Source organism: Manis pentadactyla, chromosome 7 (genome assembly GCF_030020395.1).
Source record: "Manis pentadactyla isolate mManPen7 chromosome 7, mManPen7.hap1, whole genome shotgun sequence".
Classification (NCBI taxonomy): Eukaryota; Metazoa; Chordata; class Mammalia; order Pholidota; family Manidae; genus Manis; species Manis pentadactyla.
The window spans coordinates 80,858,185-80,878,718 of NC_080025.1; the positions used below are offsets into that span (position 1 = coordinate 80,858,185).

Below are 20,534 nucleotides of genomic sequence, written 5' to 3' on the forward strand. Positions count from 1 at the left end.
GCATCTTGGCTTCCTCCTTATTTGAGATAAGGGTGTTTGTTACTCCAGGCTGCCCTGGCAGCTGCTGTTATCCAACCTGTGCTGAAGTACTGGTGGAGATTTGTTTTGGAATGAGTGGTGTGCCTTTGTGGTGGCTTGATTTTGACTTCTCTGGGAGTATACATTTCTAGTCCTTGAACAGGTAGGTGGCTGCCTGACAAGTGCTGGTGTTGATGAAACAAAACACAAAGTGGACATGTTGAAGTTTGTGGTGTGTCTGTATGTGAAATCTCAGAAGGGACTTCTGTTAAGCAGACCTGTCATGTTTCCAGTATTTCCCAATATTCTGGCTTGTTCTGGCAGCCTTCAGAGGGCTTTCGGGATCCATTTTACTACTGAGTCCTCTCTGAGGCAAATCTTCAACTTCTGTGTGGGTGAGGACACACCTGACTGCCCACAGGAAGTGGAGATAGTTTTGTCCTGAAAGCCAAAGGAGTTTGTCCTATCCCAGAGGCATTTTGTATTGTAATATATCTTTTCTATGTCTAGTCGCACTAACGATTGAAACAACTTAGGTCAAGTCTCTGGTTTTTTTCCCCCGTGACTCAGTGTCATTCTGCATTTCTCTTCCATCTGTAAATCACTTAAGTGTAAGTGATAGTGACAGGATTTGAACTCAGATCTGTCTCTTAAGAAATCCATTCATGCTGTTGAAAAGTTTTAGGATAACCTAAGGGTCAAAGAAGACCAAAAGTCTTAGGCCAATAAGATACCCAAGGCTTCCCTTGATGTATCTGGAGGCCCCATGTCAGCCAAGGACTTAATTTGACTAGTATAGGGGCAAAATGCTGAAATTAGAGACAGCGATTTAGAATTTCTCCCTAGATACAATGAATACTGTATGACATAGAGGTTCTCAAATGACCTGCTTTACTCTTATATTTGAGTCTTGCAGGATTTCTACAAAGATATACTTAAAGAGAGGCCAAATTTCAGGCTGAAGACTGAACCTTGCTAAGAAAGGGAGAAGCAAAAATCAGGGCGACCTCAGGGACAGAGGAAAGGTAGAATTATATATTCTGTCACTGTTTTTTTTAAATGATTACACTAGCACGTTATACATCCTTAGTCTTTTACAGAGTAGTGCTAATTAGTGCTTTTACGACTTTTGGTCAGTGAAATTATTTTAGAATACTTAAACTCCATGTAACCTCCTCACACATTTTGTGCCTGTTTTGTCATTTGTTTTAATGATTAGTAATATCTTATGGGAACTTTTTAGAAAAAGGTTTTATATAGCTGGTATTCATTGTATTTATTTACATTTGTAACCTTTTCATAACTTTCCCTTCCTTTCTACATCTCTGAATTTTCATCTGGAATTCTTTTGCTTCTGCCAAAGAACTCCCTTTAGTATTTTTTTTAAAGTAGGCCTGCTGGTCCTGAATTCACTCAGATTTTGGTTTTCTGAAAATCTCAGATTTATTTTTGAAGGCTTTTTGTTGGGTATGAATGTATAAGAACTTATGAAAGGTTTAAGAATGCTTTATTTGTCTTTGGTTTTCAGCAGTTTTACTGTGGTGTATCTTGCTATCATTTTCTTTTTTAAAAAAAGTCTTTCTTGAGGTTTATAGATCCTCTTAAATTCTGAGGGTTGGTTTTCTTTTGTCAGCTTTAGAAAATACTATTTCTTCAAATACTGCTTTTTAATCATGTGTCTCTTTTCCTTCAAAGTTCCAAAAACATATATTAGACCTTTTCTCTCTATTCCTGTTTATTTCTCATTTATTTTCCATCCTTTTGTCTTTCCATACATCTGTATATTTTCCTCTGACCTGACTTTCAGTTTTTTTTTCTTCATCTATGTCTGTTCTATGCCCAATTTTGTAATCTTATCATTTAATTTCTTGACTATTAAAAATAGTTATTTTAAAGCCAATGACAAGAAGATCTTTTATCTGAGTCTACTGTGGCTCTGTTTTTATTTTCTACTTTGTTCTCTGTTTTCAGACAAACCATTCATTTTGATGCCTGATTATTTTTTATTCTGTTGGACATTGTGTATCACTACCAAAAAATTATAGTGATAATTTGAGGTTCTCCACAATTGTATATTTCTCCAAAACAATTTATTTTTGCAATTAGGCTAGGAGCAGATCACCCTAATCATTCAATCAGTGGTTCGAGGATGATTCCAACCTGGGTTTCGGTCCTTGTGAAAGTTGGTTTCTGCTTCATCCTTATTTCTAGATTGTAGCCTTTAAGGGTCCAAATAAAAGCCTGGATATTTTCTAGGACCACTTGTCCTAGGCAGACTTCGGACTGTTATTCTTTTCTTAGCTTCTTTGCCTCAGCTACTGTTTTCTCTCTCAGAATTAGTAATTGTCTTGAGGAGTAAAGCTGTGCCAAATTTCCAGCCCATCTCTCTTGACTTCTCTCCTCCACTAATTCTCATGGTCTTGGTATCTTACCAGTGTCTGCAGACACATATATTTTTGCATTTTCAGTTTTTCTGGTTATACTTGGTTGAATGGTTGATCTAAAAGAACCTAGTCAGCCATCTGTAAATGTAACCACATGAAGTTGTTTTGTTTTTGTTACTATGGTAATTAGGTAAAGAGTTTAAGAAATGTAATAGAGCACAGACTTAAAGCAGATAGACTTGGGTTCGAATTGTGACTCCTTGATTGTGTCAATTTGTGCAAGTTATCTGTTAAGTTCTAAAAATTTGTTTCCTCATCTACAAAATGGGCATAGTGAGAATGAAAAATGAAATTGAAATTAAATTTTATTTCAAATGAAATAAAGTATAGACTGCATCTAGCATGTGGTAGATGCTTAGCAGACATTTAAAAAACTGGGGAATTAGAAATTAGCCTTAGAACCATTCTCATAGGAATTTTTAAGTTCACTATGTAATTGTTAACAAACCCTTAAAAAGGGCCTGTTTGGTTGTGGGGCAGTTAACAGACATTTGTTGAACAGTCACCATGTCCTGGGCACCCTGCTTGACCCTAATGTTATGTGGATGCTGTCCAGGATCTTGCAGTCCAGTAGAATGACAGTAGAAGGTGGGAGACTGTGTCTAACATCATATTGAAGCTTGGGTATTAGAACACAGATTAGCAAACTTTTTCTATAAAGGGCTAGATGAGGCTTTGTGGGATATATTGCCTTTGTTACAACTAATCATCTCTGCTGTTGCAGTGAAAAAGCAGCCATGGTCAGTACATACAAAGAATGGCATGGGTGTGTCCAAGTAAAATTTTATTTACAAAAACAAGGCAGGCCACTTTTGGCCCCATGGGTTCCAAAACTATGCTGACTCAACCCCTCCACAAGCTAAGATGGTTTTTGCATTTTTTAAAAGGAATTTTAAATACTAGCCAACATAAAGGTGTGGCTTACTTTATTAAGGAGTAAAGAGAAACTGTGTTTCTCAGTCTAAGTGTTGAGAGAATTGGAAAAGTTATTTCTTTGAGTTTTATTATAGCACTATCGTTTGATGAAAGCATTTATTATTAAATAAGGAGGAAGAAAAAGAATATTCAAGAGACCATTTGTGGCCCACAAAACCTGAAATATTTTATTTCTAGTCCTTTATAGGAAAAGTTTGCTAACTCCTGGATTAGGGAATAGAGTAAGTGGGAATACAGTAAAAATCTCTTTTTTCTCAAAAGAGAAAAAAGGTAGATTTAAGTACTTTGATGGCAAAGAAAGAAAGAACATGGCGAGCAGGCATGGGTCCATGAAGGATCCTGTGGAAAGAATAGTGAATTCACTGTGCAAATACTGACATAGTTCCTTATGCCCCACCCAAAAGTGATTCTCGTAGTTACTGATTTGTTTTATTGAATTGTCCATAATGTGTGTTTTAGGAACAAATAGAGTTATAAAAGTTAAATACTCTTAGAAATGGTCTCCTGTGTGGAAGGAATTGACTTTTCCATATAGCTAAAAGTTACCACATTTTTTACTCTTGGTATGTATATTGCTTTATAATTTATAACATCCTGCAATTTTTTTTCTTACAGAAATACACTTTCGGGAAATGGCCTCTAAATCTTGGTTGAATTTTTTAACCTTCCTGTGTGGATCAGCAATTGGATTTATTTTATGTTCTCAGCTATTCAGTATATTGTTGGGAGAACATGGTGACACCCAGCCTAATATTCTTCATAATGATCCTCATGCTGGGCATTCAGATGATAATGGACAGAATCACCTAGAAGGACAGATGAACTTCAATGCAGATGCTAGCCAACATAAAGGTATGGTTTACTTGATTAAGGAGCAAGTAGAAACAGTATTTTTCGGTCTGTGTAAGTGTTGAGAGTATGAGAAAAATGACTTACATGAATTTTATTATGTCACTACATCTTTTGATGAAAATTAGCTTAATTCTCCATTTTAAATGATGGTTTTTGGTTTGCCTCAGAAGGAGATTGCTAAAACCCAGATTTATTTAGGGAGTAAGGTATTAATTTTGAATTTATTTTTAAGTAGAAACTGTAATTTGGGGAGAATGACAACTTTCAGATGAGATTTGTTCCTAAAAATGTTTATGTAGTCTGATTTTGTTATGGTTTATATCTGTGTCTGGTTTTTGCTACCGTCTTGCTTGGGTCTAAGTTTTTGCTTAGTCTTGTTTTCCTGGAGAAATTCAAGAGTTACATGTAAATCTCAATTTTATCAGTAGGTAATATGATCTTTTTGCCTTTTTAGAGGCATTAAAAAAAACTAGGGAGGTAGAAATGAGGGATGTGTTAGAGTGACTCATTTTCTCTTGGTCTCCTTTCTCCAACCACATGTTAACAATTGTGTTCTCTATGTGCCCTTTAAATGTTGGTTTTTCTCTAGGTTACTGTCCTTTTTCTTCCTTAGCCTGTGTGATGTCATCAGCCCCTATAATTTTAGTTTCCATCTATTGCTTACTGTCTTTATCTTAGCCCTGTTCCATATACTGTGAGAAGACAACAAATTCAAACATCTCTGCAGATTGATTTATTTGACAGAAAAGACCGTAGCAACTTGAAAACTATTAGAATTCTGGGATATAGTGGGTCTCCCATTAAGAGCTGTCTCTTTTGTCTTTTTTGCAGTTAATTACTCTTTTCTATTTCTCAAACAGAGGCTGAGAGGCAAGGTATCATGGCCTGGTTGAGTTTTATGAACTAGCAAGCACATGCATCCTATTACAAATTATGTCATGTATGAGTACTTAATGTAACAGTGATCCAGCTCTGAGCAGGTGCTCTGTGTTTGGATCATAGAACAGTTTGATCACTCTGTGCTTGCTGTGTAGCATCCCTCCAGTCTTCACATGATCAATTGAAGTCAGGCTTTTCTACTATTAGTAGGGCTGCACTAGGCCATCTTACCACAGGCACATAGATTAGGTACGTAACGTGTCCTGCTTGATGGTCCATGGAATGTGGGGTATGCTAAAGGTCTGCCTATTCCTCTCAGACTTCACACTTGCTAATCAAAATCCTTTTCCTTCCTACTTCTAACACTTGTTCTCTTTCCTGCATTCCTTATTTTATATAGCTCATTACCAGCTGTCTAACCCAGAAACTATGAAGTCATGGTAGATGCTTTTCTTCGCTTCCAATAAATCTCATTTATCATAAATTCTAACATTCTACTTCTTTACTTTACCTTTTTTTAGATTTCTTCTCTCAATCCATAGTATATTTCCCTTAGTTCAGACCTTCAGTTATATACCCATGTACCTGCACTCAAGCAAAGTTTACATTTATAACATCCTTTTGTTCTTTCTTCTGGTGAGTGTCTACTCATTTAAAGCTCTTCTTTCTTCATCATCTCTTATTTTTCCTGGTAATGCTTTATCTCCCCTTCTCTGTTCTACCCAAGTTCCCATTCTACTGCTATGTAGGATTTATCAGCCACTGTCTTGCTTTCTCCTCAGCACATTGAATCCTTTGTGCTTCTATCACAGCAGTTCATGGTATATGTCAGGCATTTGCATGCCAAGCTCCACTGCTAGACTGGATTCTTCTGTAGTAGAATGTGTCTTACTCATCTTTTCATCTCCTATGCTAGTACATGCTTACTACAAAGTAATTAGTAAATGGATAATTGAAAGAATGAGAAAGAATATCTACCAGATCATAGCTGTGGGGAAAAGTTTGTCTTGCCCTAAGTGAAACATATTTAGGTTCCCTGCATCCACCATTTCCCCCATCCATCCAGTATTTGGTATATCTGTATATCTAAGAGATTGGACTCCTTTAGTATATGAAGTGTGAATGCTCTCTGAGAAGATAGAGTGATTTTGTCTACTTTTGGATCGAGTTCTTAATATTCAGAGAAATGTGAGAATATTTCATGCCCTGCCGAACCTTTTCTTCTATGCCTTCTCAGGAAGTTAACTAGAAATTTATGTCACTAGTTGTTAATTTTCACAGGACTGAGCTTTTGTAACTCACTGGTTGATCTTAACTTTAAGGATATACTTCCTCAGGATTCTGCCTAGGGCATTGCTACACAAATTGTGGTTTTGCAGACTCATGTGGTCCACAACTAAATAAGTATTGAAACCCTCATTACATAGAAACTTTTACAGTAATTTGACAGAGTAATTTTGTCTAAAAATAAAAACTTCAGGTTTGTATTTTATATTTCTTTAGTTTTATTTTCTTTTTAGCTGATTTTTAGCATATTTATAAAAGTATAGGTCTGTAACTGTTGAAAATAAAAATTGGTTCTTCACCAAGCACTGATCTAGAATCTTATAGTTAGACTCTTCCTCTAAATCAGTATTACTCAAAATGTAATTATTCAAAACGACCTGACAGCCGTAACTGTCTGCACCCAGGTAAGGAGCTTGCAACAGGATGTAACTCAGTTAAGCTTCATAGCTCTTTAAGCTGCTTAGTTAAGTGGACGTTTTTGAGGGTACAGCAAGACTTCCTTGATGAGAGAATAATATGTTGCCTTATATTCTGGCATAAGCTCCTCTTAACTTTGCAAACCAGTACTTTGAAAAACACTATTCTGGACGATCTTGAAAATACTACTCTAAGTGTTATATCCTGTTTCTGACTAGTGAATTTGCATTTTGGAATGAGATGTGTTATTATCAGAAATAATCTCAACTCTGCATTAACTCCACTCCCCCGAACTGGGGTAGTCATGAAAGCCTTTTTAAAGCCACCCCAGGGTACTTGTAGAAATTCATAACAGTGGACTCATGGACTCCAAAATGAACTGCCACTTTAGCAGCATGTCTTTCCTGCCTTTGAGAAGCTTCTTCAGAGCACTGAGAAATTCCTGTCAATGTTTCGTTAAGAACCAGTGGAAGCTTTCTTTGTAGAAGGAAGTGAAAAGCAGAGACTAAGTCAATGCTTAATGCATACGAATCACCAGGAGAACTTGTTAAAATATGGGTTATTATTCAGTAGGTCTGGGGTGGGGCCTGAGATGCTGTATTCCCAACAAACTCCCAGGTGATGTCATTTCTGTTCAGTTACTGGTCATAGTGGCAACTGTTAGCTCTGTGATGTCCTGGATAAGACGAACATGAAACCAATAAAACAGAATGTCAGTTTTTATTAGGTTCAGTTTTTCTTTCTTTCAGCAAAATCACTAATAGTAGAGGTAAATAGAAAAGGGGCTGGGGCAGCCTTTGAAATGTGTGAGGAAATGTCTTCAATATAATTTATTTGGATTTTACATCTGTTTAAATAATAAGTTTTTGAAATTTTTTGTTTAATAGATGAGAACACAGACATCGCTGAAAACCTCTATCAGAAGGTTAGAATTCTTTGCTGGGTTATGACAGGGCCTCAAAATCTAGAGAAAAAGGCCAAACACGTTAAAGCTACATGGACCCAACGTTGTAATAAAGTTTTGTTTATGAGTTCAGAAGAAAATAAAGACTTCCCTGCTGTGGGATTAAAAACCAGAGAAGGCAGAGACCAACTATACTGGAAAACAATTAAAGCTTTTCAGTATGTTCATGATCATTATTTAGAAGATGCTGATTGGTTTATGAAAGCAGATGATGATACCTATGTTGTAGTAGATAACTTGAGATGGCTTCTCTCAAAATACAACCCTGAAGAACCCATTTACTTTGGGAGAAGATTTAAGCCCTATGTAAAGCAGGGCTACATGAGTGGAGGAGCAGGATATGTACTGAGCAAAGAAGCCTTGAAGAGATTTGTTGATGCATTTAAAACAGAAAAATGTACGCATAGTTCCTCCATCGAAGACTTAGCCCTGGGGAAATGCATGGAAATCATAAATGTAGAAGCAGGAGATTCCAGAGATACCATTGGAAGAGAAACTTTTCATCCCTTTGTACCCGAACACCACTTAATCAGGGGTTATCTACCTAAAACCTTTTGGTACTGGAATTATAACTACTATCCTCCAGTAGAGGTAAGTGTAGAAATTTTATTACTATATAAATACTTAGACTTTTATTAACTTAAAAAAAGATCTACCTAATATGTGTGTTTCTTTAGTACCAATAACTAAGAATTTCCCTTAGTCTTTGTATATAGGTGGCAGTATTACAAGTTAAATGAGAACAGGAATGTCAGCAATAGTAATTCAATAAATATTGATTCCACTATATGACAGGCACTAAGAATATAGCAGTAAATATGAACTTTACATTCTGGATGAGGGAACATAAAATAAACAGGCAGACCAGTCAAGATATAATATGATTTTAGGCAGTGGTAAGTGCCCTGAAGTTAAATAAAGCCAAGTAAGGGGATGGAGTCAGGTACTCCAGTTGGGATGAATAATGAGGGCGTCTCTCAGGAGTGACTTCTGAACAGAATTCTGAGTGAGGTTAGAAAGCAGGCTGTGTGAAGAGCTGGGTAAAAAGCTTTCTAGTCTTCAGGAACAATGCACAGAAAGACTTAGAGGACCAGAAAGACCTAGTTTCAAATCCTGCTCTCCCACTTCATAGTTAGAATGGAGATGGACAGAATTTGCCTAACTTTGGAGCATAAGTTTCCTCACTTGTAAAATGGACCTGATCTACCTGTCTCATTCCATTGTAATTACCATGTAGTAAGTGCCTGTCACACAGTAGGCACTCAGTAAGCCTTATCTCTCATTTGACAACTTAGCTTACATTCCTGAGAACTTGATCTGAGGTACATTATTTTATTAAATATTTCAGATGTACATCTTAAATATTTGAGAAGAATATAGTATCTTGTACCCACCAACCAGCTTTACTAAGTATTAATCTTTTGCCACATTTGCTTCAGTCTTTTTAAAGAAAAGCATATAGGTACAGTTGAGGCCTCTGTAGCCTCCCCAGTCCAGTTCACTTACCTCCTTCTTCAGGGTTAACCACTATCATGAATTTAGTATTTATCATTACCATGCATGTTTTTACATTTTTGCCTACATGTTTATGTATCCTTTAATAATACTGTTTTGCAGGTTTTCAAATAAAATTACACCATATGTATATACATTTGACCTTTTCACAACTTAAAATTTATCAACATTAGTATATCTGCTTCATTAATTTAGACTGCTGTGTAATCTAATATATATATATATACTGTAATTTATTCTTATGTACATTTAGAAGGTTGTTTCCAGTTCTTCCCTATAATGAGCATTGTAGCTGTGAATGACTGGAGACCAGGAATCACAAAACCTAGCTTTGAGACTCTGTTATTGATTAAAAATGCCTTTAGGCAAGTCACTAGTACTCCAGGCCTACTTTCCTCTGGCCCCAAATACAAGCAATACCCTTCATGATGACCATTCTCCTCTTCACAAGCCAGTGTTTTCAAATCAGCTACAACACTGGCTTCCAACTAGGGGCTTTTGTACCTCCCAAGGACATTTGACAAAATCTGGAGATATTAGTTGGTAGAAACCCAACTTGGGATGGGTAGAAACAGTTTGGGTAGAAATCAGTTGATAGAAACAGGATTGTAAATTCATTAGAAGCTTAAATGCACATCAGACAGCTACCCAATATGTCTGTATCACGAATGTTAAGAAACCTTGGCCTAGAACATCTGACCCAAGCTTTAGATAATCAGCCTTAAAAGGAACTTTGAAGCAAATCACTACTGCTTCTGCTATCAGCTACCAATGTGTTCTTACAAAGCCAGGGGAGCTAATCCTTACAGTAATCCTGCTTTTAATAGGTGACAAAACTGAGGCTTAGGAAAGTTAGGGCACTACCTATCCTGGTAAGTAATCTAGGCAGTATTATAAACCATTCTGATTCCAGAAGCTCTTATTTCCTTCATGAGCTCCCCTCTATGATTACTGGGATATGTGCCCCAAAGTTGGGGGGTTGGGAGGGCCTGGGGAATATTTTAGAATAAATAGTCTGTTGTTGGGATAAAATTACACTTCATTAAATAATCATTTTGAAGTTCTATCTAATAAGGCTATTTGGATCCTTACACTGGCATTTTATTGCTCTTGTTGATGCTACAGTTTCCTAGACTATAAAACAGATGTATTCCCAAGACTGCTTTTTGACAGTCTAGTTTTGTTTTAGTGGGGTACTACTTTAGATGCTCTTTTGATGGGAGTTTTAGTATATTCTGACCATTCCGAGATTACTTAATTTCTTCCGTTCTTAATTCTGTACCTCCTCCCATACAAAAATATATCCAAACTCAAGAACATTACAAATTCATATAACAAATACACCTAAATGCATATTTTACTAAGAGTATCTGAATTTGGTACACATAAAATAATAGCAAAGAGACATCATAGTTGTCATTACTCTGTAACCAATAAAATATCCTTTCCTTTTAAGAGTACTGCCCATAATTCCCACCTACAAGTAGGGCATACCTAACAATGTATTTTATATGATCAATATAAATATGTCTGTAGTATATCTTTAAATTGTAGTTTTTTTTAGTGAATGCAAAGTTTATGTTATTTCTATAAAAATTCAGTTATATTGAAAACTATAAAATAGTCTTGGAAATACCAGAATTGACCCAACCTTCTAATGTTGCCTCTTCTCTCTAAGGAAGTTTTATATGAACACAGTGTGAAGTCAAGTTTCTATTATTACTCATCCATCATTTAATAAATTTTCTTTTTCTTAAGTGAGTTCCTGTTTTCAAAGCCACCTAAATCCTATACATACACTTTTCTCCATAGTGATCACTAAAAATACAGTGTAGAAAAGTATAGAAAATTTTTATCTAGGAAATCAGGGTATAAGATATTACAGAGAACTGAAGAGTTACATTCTTCCATTGGCTGTTTGGAACTTAAAATTCATTCAGTTCCCTTCTCCTACCACCTTCTCACCTTCCTAACAGTGAGTCTAATCCCTAAGAATGAAGTCTATTCCCTAGGAATAAAGTCTAATCCATAGGAATAGACTTTACTGGAGATTTTCCAATCAATGTTAATACAGTGGATTTAAAATAGATGTGTGATTAAATATACATCACACACACACACACACACACACACACACACAAAAAAAAAAAAAAAAATTGCCTGTTTTTGTAGATCAGAAATAAGCAAATGATTTATTCTATTATTTCTTCAATTTTATTTACACTTACTCTAACCCATCTGAAAGTACTGGTACATGGTTGTGGTAAGAAGGTCCTGATTTTTCTAATTGTTAACCAATTATACCAATACCATTTTTTAACTGAGCCTTACTTTTATTACTGATTTAAAGTGCCTCCTTTATCATATATTATAACATTACTTATAGTAGAATTGGTATCTGGTATTTCAGTTCTGTTACATTCTGTTTAGTTTTGGCTCAGCACCATACTGTTTTGAACTTTGTAGCTTTACAAAGTTTTTATTAGCTATTAATCTAATAGTGTGTATTCCTCTCTATCTTTCTTTCAAATTGTTTTGGCAACTCTCCTGACTATTCTTGTATGTAAACTTATTAATTTAGGGACAGTGGCCTTCTCTATCCAGGATTTTTTAATACTGACTTTTAGGTCATTCAGTAAAGTTTATAGTTTTCTTCAAGTCTTTATTACTTCTTAAGAATCTCCCTAGGTTTTTAATACTTTTGCTAGTATTATACTTGGGCCCTTGCTTAAAACTTTTTAACTGGTTATATAGAAAAGCTGAGGGTTTTTTTAAGCATCTTTAAAATCTGGCTGTGTTCTTGGATTCTTTATGTATGATGATCTTTCACTTGACTCTCTTAAGTTTTGGGGACAACCATAATCACATGCAAACAACTATTTTGCTTCTCATAATGACAGCTGTTTTCTTTTATTGCTTATAAAGTTTAGTAATAACAGTATCCTGGCCATCCAGTAAAAAGGAATAATACAGTAGAGTGTAACATAATGCAGTACATCTTATCAAAAATATTATTATAATCTTTTATTTAGAGTCATCTAAAATTGCTTCCAGAGAGGATCAGAAGTTTAAAATTAACTGCTATTGTTCTAGTCTTTAATTTGATATGCACTATCCATTATAGTAGACACTAACCATGTAGGACTGTGGAGCATTTGAAATATGGCTAGTTCAAATTGGATGTGCTATAAGTATAAAATTTACACTTGATTTCAGGGAATAGGGCAAATGAAATGATTTTGTTAATAATTTTTAAAAGATTGAGTCCATACTGAAAAAAATAGTGTGAATTTATTGAATTAAAATATATTCAAATTCATATCATCCATTTCTTTTTACTTTTCCAATGTAGCTACTAAAAAATTTTGAACTATATTATGTGGCTCACATATATCTGTTGGGAAGAGCTGGTTTGGTAATCATAAATGAGCTTATCTGTCTACTTTTAATATTCCAGTTTTTATATTCCTAAAAGTGTAAAAAGTACACACCAGATAATTTTCCACGACCTACATAGTTGTCCCAAAATCCCACATGTCCAGTGTTCTTTTCAAAGTATTGTTCAGAGAAAATACAGTGGACAATTTCTTGGTAATTTTTACAACATTGTAAGCTACATTCTTCCAAGTGTGAATTATTACATGTTCAGTTTAATCACTCAATATGAATCTCCTCTGGGAACTTGCCAGACTGTCTCCCTGGGTCTTTGCAAAGACGTTAGATAGACTCTGAAGTTTTGTTGGAGTCACGTCATTGAAACATTTTCCAAATACCAATTCTGACTCCAAAATGACCTTGCAACTGTTTAATTTTGGGACAAGTTTTTTTGTTATTCTGTTTATTTGCTTTTTTGTTCCTGTTTGTATTTTGTATTTTTGTTACTTTGTTTTTGTCTTGTTTTAAACTTGTTGCTCATACCAACTCTCTTAGGAATCTGTGAGAATTATATAACTGAACAAAGGTTTAACCTTTGCCAACATATTGAGGGCCACCTGAATGTGATTATTCTGTCAATAATAGCTAACATTTATTGAGCATTTGCTATAGCCAAAGCATGGTCCCAAGTATTTTACACATATTTTCTCTTTAAATAATAGTGTTTTGCAGATGGGGAAATTGAAGTTTGTAGAGATTAATTAACTTGACCAAGGTCATACACTAGTAAGCAAAATTTAAATTCAAACCTAGCTTTGACTCAGCACATCATCTCTTAAATACTGTACAGTTTGAGTTGATGTGTAGATGAGGTATTAGGTTGCACACATAATGGGCAAGACTTTGTAGTCATTGAATGTTCCAAAAGTGTCTTTCTGAGTCTGAGCCAAGCAAATATTTATAGTAAGAAAATAGAAAGCAAAACTTGAATAGTTTTATCCTTTGTATAGCTGCCCCTTTCATTTGAAGAAGTCTCAAGATCTTTTTCTGCTAAAACATAAAGTGTGAGAGATTATTTCATTTAGGTATGCTTTAGCATTTTCATGTTGGTTTCAAATCATTAGGAGCTCTAAAAATAAAAAACTTCTGGCTTCTTCTATAGGTTTGATAAACTGGGTGCCTCTGTTTACCTTGCCAGCTTTAAAACTTGGATTCAGTGAAAGTTGGTATTTCCTTTTTCAGTATGTGAATATTGTATGTTACCAGTGTGCTATTTATTAACACTGCCTGTTTCCACTCCTTTTTTAGGGTCCTGGTTGCTGTTCTGATCTTGCAGTTTCTTTTCACTATGTTGATCCTACAACTATGTATGAGTTAGAATACCTCGTTTATCATCTTCGTCCATACGGTTATTTATACAGATATCAACCTGCCTTACCTGAAAATATACTAAAAGAAATAAGTCGAGCATACAAAAATGAAGATCCAAAAGTAAAATTGGGAACCCTTGAAAGAAAAGCATAAATGAACCAGAGGTAACATGTCTGGCACTGCACTGAAGAAGAACTTCTGCTTTTCTGATATGGAACACTGGAATCCCAGTGAGGAATTCTTTCTAAGTGAACATTGCATATTAATAATATTTCATATGAATGACTGTAAATGGAAGCTTTAAGTGAGCTGTGAAGTCTCTTAAAATGTGTTTTGATACAGTAATATATATGTAAGAACTTGTGTTTTTAAAATGATGGCCAGGCAGAGGGACTAGAAAAGAGATGTTGCTGTCTGTTCCTGACCACATGTATTATTTTCACTGAGAAACTAAAACAGATTTGCTGAAACTACACTGCACCATGTTAGTAATACACATGATGCTAAACAGATTTGCCTTAAAGAAAATTTTAGAAGGAAATATTGTTGCTCAGTGTTGTTTATAAACTCAAGATAGGAGTTTACATTTGCAGTGTGATATAAATGAACCAAACTCCCCACCCCAACTCCACACACAGTTTTTATCTAATGAAAATTTTGTTGTGACTAATTGGTAGTATTTCATCCCAGAAGAAGGTAGAATAAGAACGGCACGTGTCCTCAAGTGCATTAATAAAACCACATTTTAAAATTTCAATGGCCTTGACTGTATTATATATTTGGTTCTAATTAATAGTTAATCTTTACTGAGTCCCTGTTGTCTCTTCTCTAAGTATATTTGACCATTCTTGAATACCATTGTCAACTATTTATTTACCCAAAGCATTAATAGCATTCTATAAACATGCATTTTAAAATACTTTGTTCCCAAGTTTGCCCGTTCTTTAATGATGGGTAACTAATAAGTAGTAAATTTAATGCTATTTGGGGATGCTTTTCTTATATCAGTGCCAGTCTCAGGAATTACTAAGTGATGTTTTTAATTGAATTTAAAACTCTTTCCAACTACGTAATTATAGTTCTTTTTGTTATCACCCTGTTGAGATATGAAAACTTGTTTGCGCCTTTCATAACTTGCTTAAAGCAAAATTTTCAAATTCATTTTGGGGTTCTTAGGTGGTAATTAGTTACACTGGCAAAATAATTTGAATGTAAGATTTTAGAATTAATTAAAAGCATTAGAAAATGCAAAGTGCTTAAATAAACTGAAATATGTCCAATATTAAAGGACCAAATACTTAATTTATGAATAACAGCCTGAATTTTAATGCTGACTTACTATTTGGGGATGATTGTTTTACCAGTGAATAATTCTAACAGAGTAGAATACCCACTCTAGACTTGTCAAAAACACCATGCATAAAAGTTCAGTCTAAAATTTCAGTGACCTCCTATTTAAAGAGTTTCTGGACGGAAAAGAAAATTTAGAATTTGTGTTATCATTAGCAATATTATCTGAGTATATCATAGAATGTTTTACAGACTTTGTGAAAGGTTACCTTAAACATTACAAATTATTTACTTCTCTTACGTTTGTCATTATGCTAATTTTACCTGGCTGTCATGCCATTGACTGTGCTGCTTAGCTAAATAGTTTTTATTTATTGTGCCTAAACATGTCAAAAAATGACCTCTTTGGTTGGTATATTTGAGATGTTCATCTTAGTGGCTAATTATGGATTATTCTGTCCACATAGTGAAAATGAAAAATCACACCAATTTTCACCTATTAAATTGTTTTTTGTTGTTTTCATGGTGGTATCATCTGCCAAAATTTCAAGGCATACATTCTGTCATCTGAACCAGCTCTCCACCTTGGTGTGGATATGAATTTATTTAAAGTCCATATGTGATACTTTTTTTGTACTAGAAGTATAGTTTTTCTTGAATATTCAAAACCTTAAAATTTATTCATAGGAAATTACTATTTTGATGAATCATGGGGTCTGGAGTCAGACTGTCTGGGTTTAAATTCTTACTAGTTTTGTAACCTTGAGATATTTACTAATCTTTCTGTGCCTCAATTTCCTCATCTGTGAATTAGGGACAATAATATTATCTACCTCAGAATTTTTATGAGGACTAAATGAGTGAATATACATATGGCTTTTAGAACACTAAGAACACTGGCCCAGACTATGCAGCAATAAGCATAAGATTTTATTATTATTCTGTTACCTTGAAGTGTAAATATTTGTTTTAAATGAATGAAAAAAATGCTTCAGATATTGTAGGAAATATTCATACATTTCTTGTAATAAGTAATAGCTAGGTTTTATTTGATGCCTACTGTATGCTAGGTACTGTGCTTAGATAGTAGTCTGTGTACATTAATGTTAATCATCACAGTTTGGGTGTTGCTCCCATATTATAGATGGGAAAACTGAAGCTCAGAGATAAAAGTAATTTTTCCACTGTCACAAAGCTAGTAAGTAACAGACAGGATTTATTCTCAAAGCCTGTGTATTCTTTGTACCCACATCAGGCTTGAAGTTTGTCATTTAGCATTATCTCCATTTTTACTTACTGACATGTGTCATCTGATACACTGGCAGTAATTGTTAAATTAACTAACCTAATTGTCATAGTGATTCTCAAATTGTGGTTCTTACATTCTTACTTGGGAACTTGTTAAAGTACACATTTCAAGACCCCAGTCCCAGGAATTCCAGTTCTAGCATGGGGCCCAGGAGAATGCATTCTACCACATGCCCCTGGGCAGTGGTTCTCCAAGTGTGGTCCCAACCAGCAGTGTCAGCATCTCCTGGGAGCCTGTTGGAAAGGCAGCCTCTCCTACACCCTGCCCTAGACCTCCTGAATCTGAAACTTTTGGGGTGGAGGCTAGCAGTTAGGTTAAAACAAGCCCTCGCTCCACTTGAGTCTTACTTGTGTAAGTTTGAAAACCTTTGCCCTAAGACCTAAGTGATTCTGATGTAAATCACCCTTGGAACTCTCTGAGGAATACTGCCCATAATTAAGGTATCATTCACAGATTTTGATAATGCATGTTTCAAATCAGTGTCATCCACGATCACACTGTATTTAATGTAAAAGACTTAAAGATAATTTAAGAGTCATCAGATTATTCATTTTGGCAAATTTTCTTAGTTTTTTTCAGAGTAACTAATACCAGGGCCCACAGTAAAATTTGTACGTTAGTAATTTTACACTGGGAAGAACAGGTTCATTAAGTACTAGTTAGTGCATATTAATTAATTAAAAGCATACCTAAATGAGTGTCATAAAAAATGCCCACAGTAAAAATTTTAGAGGTAGCAAAATACTATTTTATAATATGCAGAATGTTTTTCTGCTAATTCACACTACCAAAACTTCATTTTCAAGAATCAGTTGACTGTCCTATATGACCTAACGAAGCAAAAAATTCTCCAAGTATTTAGTAGAGCACATAAAACCAGATTTCATAATGATAATCACTTACTATCTTTTCAGATATTTAATACTTGGACAAATGATTTTATTGTGGTCTGAAAATGGCTGTTGCTATCTTATGTTCTCAAGTACTTGTATTTTTCAAGTGGGAAGTTCATAGATGATACAAAGTGGATTTTTGTTCCAGAGTTCACTTGTTAGTGTTTTTCAAATACCTTAAATTTGAGAGGAATATCTGTGACTGTGAGAAGATTCAGAAATAATCACTGATCAGTTTTTAATATTTTTTAAAATATGATAATTGGATTTGAGCATTAAATTTGCTAACTGGTTATTTTCATAATTGTTGAGTATTAATTTTTCACTTCCTTGAGCCTATCAAATGTATTATTACCTGATTGAGGCTTGAAAAATCCTCACTTGGTTGATTAGATCAAGTCTATCTTTTTATTCATTTAAATTCTCAGTTCATTATGGTATTCTTTCTGACAGTTTTTGCTTCTTTGTACTTACTGCCCTTCTTTATTTACTTTATACCTAACTTCTGTTTCATAACTACTCTCAATGCCACCATCACAAGGTTAGTTGGGTGTTATTAGTGATTTGAATTTGTATCACTTACTAATAACTTAATACTTTTAATTTTAGGTTTCCCTATGAGATTAGAAGTAACAGTCTGTCTCAGAATAATGCCTGCTGGCTCTCAGGATAATTGCCCTAATTTTTAAAAATTGTCTACAATTTTAAACTAATTCTAGGTATGGAATTATTAAGTGAAATAAAGTTATTTGGATTCCACCACTCCTCCAACCCCTCTTTTCTCAAAAAAAAAAAAAAAAACTCATTTGCTTCATTTCTCTACTTCTTTATAATAGGCCTGACAGAAACATACTTAAGAAAACTGGGAACAACCTGTGGTTTCTTTTATGCTAAATGTAATCTCTATTGATTTTTAAAAACTGACTTGTGTTTATATTTTGAAGTTGAAATAGAAATTTAATACAGATATAAGAAATTTTACAAATTCTCATAAGAGAAACCAACTCTAAAACTAGTTTCAGAGTCTGAATAGTGCTCTGCTTCAATGCCTTTACCTCTCTATTTCAGATTATGTTAGTAAAATTTAAATAATTTTGCAGGGCCCTGCAAATTAATAATCCATTTAAACTATATCATTAGAGGGAAACTAATCTTACTGCTAAGCAGTGTGTTATATTACACAGTGAATGTTTGTGTTTTGGAATTTTAAAATTATGTAAGGTAATAGTATCATGAATGGTTTAAAAATGTGTGGTTACTTGCTTATTTTAAGTGATCACCGTTAAGTCAGAAAAATGTATTTTTAAATGTTTTTTAAAGTGCCTTTTGAACATTTTTAAATAATGGATTTAAACAATTGCATAAAATAAATTACCATGTTTAAAGCTGTTTTATCTGATTATTTTTAATTGATGTTAATGTTGCAGGAAAAACTTTTTTGAGTAGTCATTGGATTATTTTATCAAATATTTAAATTGTTTTCCATCAAAATTCCCTTCAGTTTGAATAGGCTAAATTTTTATTTTTCTTTAAAGCAAAATATTCTACCTCTGATTTTGAATAATTTATCTTAAAAAAATTAGAAATACCTATTCTGTAGTCCATGGGTATACACTTACATGCACATGTATAGAAAGATTGCTTTTCTATTTCTTTGTATATTTTGATATCATGCACAGAGAATTTCATTATTCAAATAATTTTGCCCAGCATCTTCTAGAAAAAAAATAGTGATGAGTAAGACATACAGGATGACGGTTCTCATAGAACCTTAATTCTACAGCTAGACAATAAACAAGTTAAAAGATGAATGAATGAGGTGTTTCAGGGAGTGGTTTTAGGAAAACAAAAGAATGATATGACAGAGCAGTTCTATGGGTGGGGTGTTAAGAAAGACCTCTAAGAGGTAATATTTGACTTGAGACCTGAATGATACACATTTTATATACTTCAAAAGTTATTTATATCTATGAAGTTCTTTGCTCCCAGTATGTAAAAAAAAAAAAAAAAATCCGCCTTTGTTTAATCATGCTTTAGGGATATGTGAAGGCTCACTGAAATGCAATCTATAAACTTTGTGTTTTTAGGCATATTTCATCTAGAGCCCAGGTCTACTGATCAGGTCTGAGACTTTAGGATATAAGTATAAAATGATATACTTCTTCCTAAGCAAGTGATTACAAATGTTCATAAGGTCCTTGAGTCCTGCTACCCAACATGTTCTTATATCCATGTATATGTACATATATGTATGTATGTATACACATATGTACACACACTATTGGATTAAGCAGCTTTAGAAAAGCTGGAGAAGTGCCAGTTCATATTGTACAATCGTACAACTTAACATATTTAGATAGTCCCTTGTTTTCCAGGTGTATTTAGTTGTACTGCTAAGCAATATATTATTAGAGAAGAGATTTATCTAAATACATACAGATTTATTACCTATTTTAAGTTTTCCAAACATATAGTCCTGGAAAGGATAGAAGACTTGCTGAATTTAAGTGCTTGCTAAAGGGAAGGTCTCCACCTCAAACACAGTTTACATCAGCTCTAATAATGCTCACAATATAGATCGTCCAAATAGAAAACTCATTTCTATTTCATTAAGACTGAATGAACATTTAACAACTAAAGTCAAGTTCAGCAGCATTGACTATCAGTTTTAGTAAAACATGGAATTAAACTTTGTGTTGCCTTGAGTTTATTACTTACTGCTGCCTAGAACTTTAACTCCTACAGTCCTTAAAACTATCTGTGCTGAGTCATTTCTTCTGCCAAAAGAACCACTGATTTTTCTGCTGGTATTTCTCATATTCTGTTAATTGTTATTTCTTTTCCAGAACTGAAAAGGTGTCCAGGGCATTTATAATCTTTCTCTTTTATATATTGCCTCTGTACAGTGCAGTTGAATACATCTGCGTACCTCACAATAATGAAGCACTCTTTTTTTTTTTAATGAGATTCAGTTCTAGAGCTTC

At 34.2% G+C, this 20,534-nt stretch overlaps 1 protein-coding gene across 4 annotated transcripts in view; it reads left to right on the plus strand.

Moving 5' to 3' along the window:
* C1GALT1 (core 1 synthase, glycoprotein-N-acetylgalactosamine 3-beta-galactosyltransferase 1) overlaps positions 1-18,939 on the plus strand; it is a 37,043-nt gene extending 18,104 nt beyond the window's left edge. For 3 of the 4 annotated variants that reach the window (XM_036894479.2, XM_057504544.1, XM_036894480.2), the window contains exons 2-4: positions 4,014-4,250; positions 7,721-8,388; positions 13,996-18,939. In XM_036894479.2, coding sequence (XP_036750374.1) covers positions 4,014-4,250; positions 7,721-8,388; positions 13,996-14,211 — 1,121 coding nt within the window. In that variant the 3' untranslated portion in view covers positions 14,212-18,939. The remainder of the gene's footprint in view (positions 1-4,013; positions 4,251-7,720; positions 8,389-13,995) is intronic. The other variant, XM_036894481.2, reaches the window with a different exon arrangement.
* Positions 18,940-20,534: the final 1,595 nt, after the last annotated feature.